Here is a 4,401-nt window from a genome sequence, read left to right on the forward strand (position 1 = left end):
GTCTGTCAATCAATAAGATGCCACAGGACTCTTTGTTGCTTTTTACATATAACATTTATTTTCAGCTTTCCTGAGAAAGGATTTTGTATCAATGTTCTTGAGGGTTTTTTTGTTTTTAATAGAAAGGGAAAGAGCAATGGGGAACTCACCTCTGAAAAGAATCCACTTCCTGTAAAAAATTTTCACACATTCCAAAAAGGGGTTCCACTCTGAAATGAAGATAAAAGGCTCTTTTTATTTTTCTCCCCCAATTAAAAAACTGGTTATAATCCTACCAGCATTATAAAAGTATCTAGAGATTCTGGAACATCCTGTGCTTGTGGAAAGTGCAAGATCTTACAGATGAGAGGCCAGCAATGATAGTTTCATAAAATAAATCTTTGCGTTTAAACAGATTCTTTACCTCTGTGAAGAAAGTATTAACTTCAGCATTGTAACATGGGAAACTGAGAAGCAAATAGGTTAAGTGACTTCCCAAGGCAACTCTGTGTTACAGCTGGAAATAAAAGCTAAAAATCCAGCCTCCTAATATTGTGCCCTAACCATGACAAACTAAGGGTATGTCTACAGTGCACCTGGAAGGTGTACATTCCAGCTTGAGGAGACATATCCACACTAGCTTTGATTGAGTTAGCAACACTAAAAATCCAAGTGTAGCCGTGGCAGCATGACAGCGGGAGGGACTAGCTGCCCAAGTACGTAATCAGGATCTTGAACTGGTATGTACTTGGGATGGCTAGACCCTTCTACCACTCGTGCCACAATAGTTACACTTCCATTTTTAGTGCACTAGCTTGATCAGAGCTACTGCAGGTATGTCTCATACACCTTCCAGCTCCTGTACAGACATAAGACTCTGATTGTGCAAACACTTAAACTCGTGTGTAACTTTACTCACTTGAATAATCAAATTGAACTAAACAGGGCCACTCATCTGATCAAAGTTCTGCACATGCTTAAGTATTTGCAGTACTAGTGCCTAAAACATCCACTGCAGAAATAAGTCAGTCAAAAGATTTTTTTTCTTTTCTAAAAGAAGAGACTCATTAACAAGCTTATAGGGTAATCCGTTAATATAAATATGATGGTTTTTTTAATATGCATCTGACATTTTCCTATTTAAATAAACTCCAAATTTTCAGGTCTAAAATGAACGAGGCCCTATCAAATTAGAAGTGATTAGATATGTATTTCATATCCCTGTGTCAGAGGAAAAAACCCAAATGGTTTGTACACTCCTAGCAAGTTCATAACTTGACTTTATGCTGTGTAGTTCAACAGGTGCTTTGAAGATAAATGAAGAAACCATCTCATTCTCAACAGTCTTTTAATGACCCATAATTCGCATATGATTTTGTATTACACATGTAAGTTACCTTTGTCATTTGCAACCAAGCTTGAGAGAACTGGATTTTTGCAGTTAACCCATTCAAGAAGCCTCCCCTGCAGGTAATTCTTACCCTCTAGTAGTACGTGCAGTCACTATAAGTTGTAACGCTTTGGCTTGCAGTCGCATGTGGTGAATAATGACCACTTGTCTATTTTCCACTCCACTGTACATAAACTCCATTTTGTAAGTTTCTTCCATAATCTACAATATAAACACCATGTGATTAACTGTGTCAGATTTTGTTCAGCTGCTGGGCGAGTGTAGTCGTCAGAGTCAGAGACCTTTACTCATGCATCTCAGTCTCATAATTTCAGTTGAACTATTCATGGAATGAGGTAGTACCAAACATGTGTAAAGGGGATTAGAATCTAGCCCTAAATAAATTAAAAGAAATACAATGCATGAAATCTTGCAAAAACAAGGATTTTCATGGGAGGTGTCTATGTGCTGTTTACCCATCCCTCTCTCTTTCCTGATGTCGTCATCTCTCCCTGCATCCTGTTTCAAACCACCCACATTGTAAGCTTTTTGGTGCCCACTAACCCACTCCTGTAATAATTGTCCTGATACAATAGGCTAGCACAAGAGGTAAGCAAAAAACAGCAGCCACAAAGACCCTGTTCGAGTTTAAGATCTAAATGGGCAGTTTCAGGTTTGTCTCGATTTTGATTTTTTAAAAAAAAGTGTCCAATCCTCTTGCAATCAACTTTATAGTCAGGAATGCTCCTGTACGATTTCAAGCTTCAGCTACAAAACAAAACAGACGTCATTCTGGATTCTCTAAAATTCATAGTTCAAAGTTTAGGCAATAAGTTATCCCATTTGTGATGTTACATTAGTTGATTATAGTAGAACATATAAAATGTGCACAAATAAATTGGAGAAGTGCTTAGATTATTAAAGAAGGTTGCTAACTTCTCTGCAAGTAGCACTTCATATTGAAGTCAAGTACGAGCAAGTTACACTGTAAGAAAGGTTGGCCTCGCCTCTCATTTTCTGGGAGTGAGCTGCATGTGCAATCGGAACAAGTAGCCTCGCCAAGGGGTCTGTGTACTGCTGGGCAGAGCTGCCAGTCAAGTTATTGCAATTAGAGAAAGATATACAAGCCTAACAGACTTTTGTTTCCACCAGTCTCTGGAGACAGCTGTTTACAGCACAGTGGGCTCTGACAGACAGTGATAGCTGCCTCTTCATTACATTTTAATTAACTGGAGACTCAAATAGTCAATATCTTCTCTCAACAGGACTAGACACTTGTTTCCGGCTTAGAGAGCTATTCAGTAACCTGGAAACAAACCTTTCTCCTCTGCTTCTACTTGGATTCTCCAGTTTGGGTTTTTCCGTGCATGTTCTCTGTCATTTCAGGGTAGCAGCATCATGGGTCTTATCAAAATTGAACATGGGAAAACCTTAGATTTGTATTTAGATTTTCAGAAAGCCTTTGACAAGCTCCCTCACTAAAGGCTCTTAAGCAAAGTAAACTGTCATGGGATAAGAGGTAAGGTCTTCTCATGAATTGGTAACTGGTTAAAAGATAGGAAACAAAGGGTAGGAATAAATGGTCAGTTTTCAGAATGGAGACAGGTAAATAGTGGTGTCCCCCAGGGGTCTGTACTGGGCCCAGTCCTACTTAACGTATTCATAAATCATCTGGATAAAGGGGTAAACAGTGAGGTGGCAAAATCTGAAGATGATACAAAACTACACAAGATAGTTAAGTCCCAGGCAGACTGCGAAGAGCTACAAAAGGATCTCTCAAAACTGGGTGACTGGGCAACAAAGTGGCAGATGAAATTCAATGTTGATAAATGCAAAGTAATGCACATTGGAAAACATAATCCCCACTATACATATAAAATGATGGGGTCTAAATCAGCTGTTACCACTCAAGAAAGAGATCTTGGAGTCATTGTGGATACTTCTCTGAAAAACAGCCACTCAATGTGCAGCGGCAGTCAAAAAAGCGAACAGAATGTTGGGAATCATTAGGAAAGGTACAGATAAAAAAAGACAGAAAATATCATATTGCCTCTATATAAATCCATGGTACGCCCACATCTTGAATACTGAGGTTAATGGTGACCAGATAATTAACACAGTTAATATTAACAAGAAGGAAGGAACACAACCCAAAACAGGGAAAGGACAGGTAAAAGAATAGTTAGATAGGTTGGATGTATTCAAGTCATCGGGAGGGCCTGAAAAAATTCATTGTAGAGTATACTATGAACTTGCTGAAGCCATCTCTGAACCCTTAGCAATTATCTTCAAGAACTCATGTAAGCACCTAGAGGATAATAGGGTTATAAGTAATAGCAAACATGAATTTGACAAGAACCAATCACGCCAAACCAACCTAATTGCCTTCTGTCATAACTATAAAGGGAAGGGTAACAGCTCTCCTGTGTACAGTACTATAAAATCCCTCCTGGTCAGAGACTCCAAATCCTTTTACCTGTAAAGGGTTAAGAAGCTCGGGTAACCTGGCTGACACCTGACCCAAAGGACCAATAAGGGGACAAGATACTTTCAAATCTTGGGGGGGAAAGGCTTTTGTGTGTGCTCTTTGTTTTGGGGGTTGTTCGCTCTTGGGACTGAGAGGGACCAGACATCAATCCAGGTTCTCCCCATCTTTCTAAACAAGTCTCTCATATTTCAAACTTGTAAGTAAAAAGCCAGGCAAGGCGTCTTAGTTTTACTTTGTTTTCTCAACTTGTAAATGTACCTTTTACTAGAGTGTTTATCTTTGTTTGCTATACTTTGAACCTGAGGCTAGAGGGAGGTCCTCTGAGCTCTAAGTTTGATTACCCTGTAAAGTTATTTTCCATACTGATTTTACAGAGATGATTTTTACCTTTTTCTTTAATTAAAAACCTTCTTTTTAAGAACCTGATTGATTTTTCCTTGTTTTTAGATCCAAGGGGGTTGGATCTGTATTCACCAGGAGTTGGTGGGAGAAAGGAGGGGGGATGGTTAATTTCTCCTTGTTTTAAGATCCAAGGGGTTTGGAT

The 4,401-nt window shown here is 39.0% G+C and overlaps 1 protein-coding gene across 4 annotated transcripts in view; it reads right to left on the reverse strand.

Annotated features, from left to right (window-relative positions):
- The window catches only part of INTS4 (integrator complex subunit 4), a 54,378-nt gene that overhangs the window by 11,195 nt on the left and 38,782 nt on the right, over positions 1-4,401 (reverse strand). For all 4 annotated transcript variants that reach the window (XM_026651672.2, XM_026651673.2, XM_026651671.2 and 1 more), the window contains 2 exons: positions 1,461-1,591; positions 150-209 (listed from right to left, as the gene is read on the reverse strand). In XM_026651672.2, coding sequence (XP_026507457.1) covers positions 150-209; positions 1,461-1,591 — 191 coding nt within the window. The remainder of the gene's footprint in view (positions 1-149; positions 210-1,460; positions 1,592-4,401) is intronic.

Source organism: Terrapene carolina, unplaced genomic scaffold (genome assembly GCF_002925995.2).
Source record: "Terrapene carolina triunguis isolate 2854851 unplaced genomic scaffold, T_m_triunguis-2.0 Scaffold97, whole genome shotgun sequence".
NCBI classification, from domain to species: domain Eukaryota; kingdom Metazoa; phylum Chordata; order Testudines; family Emydidae; genus Terrapene; species Terrapene triunguis.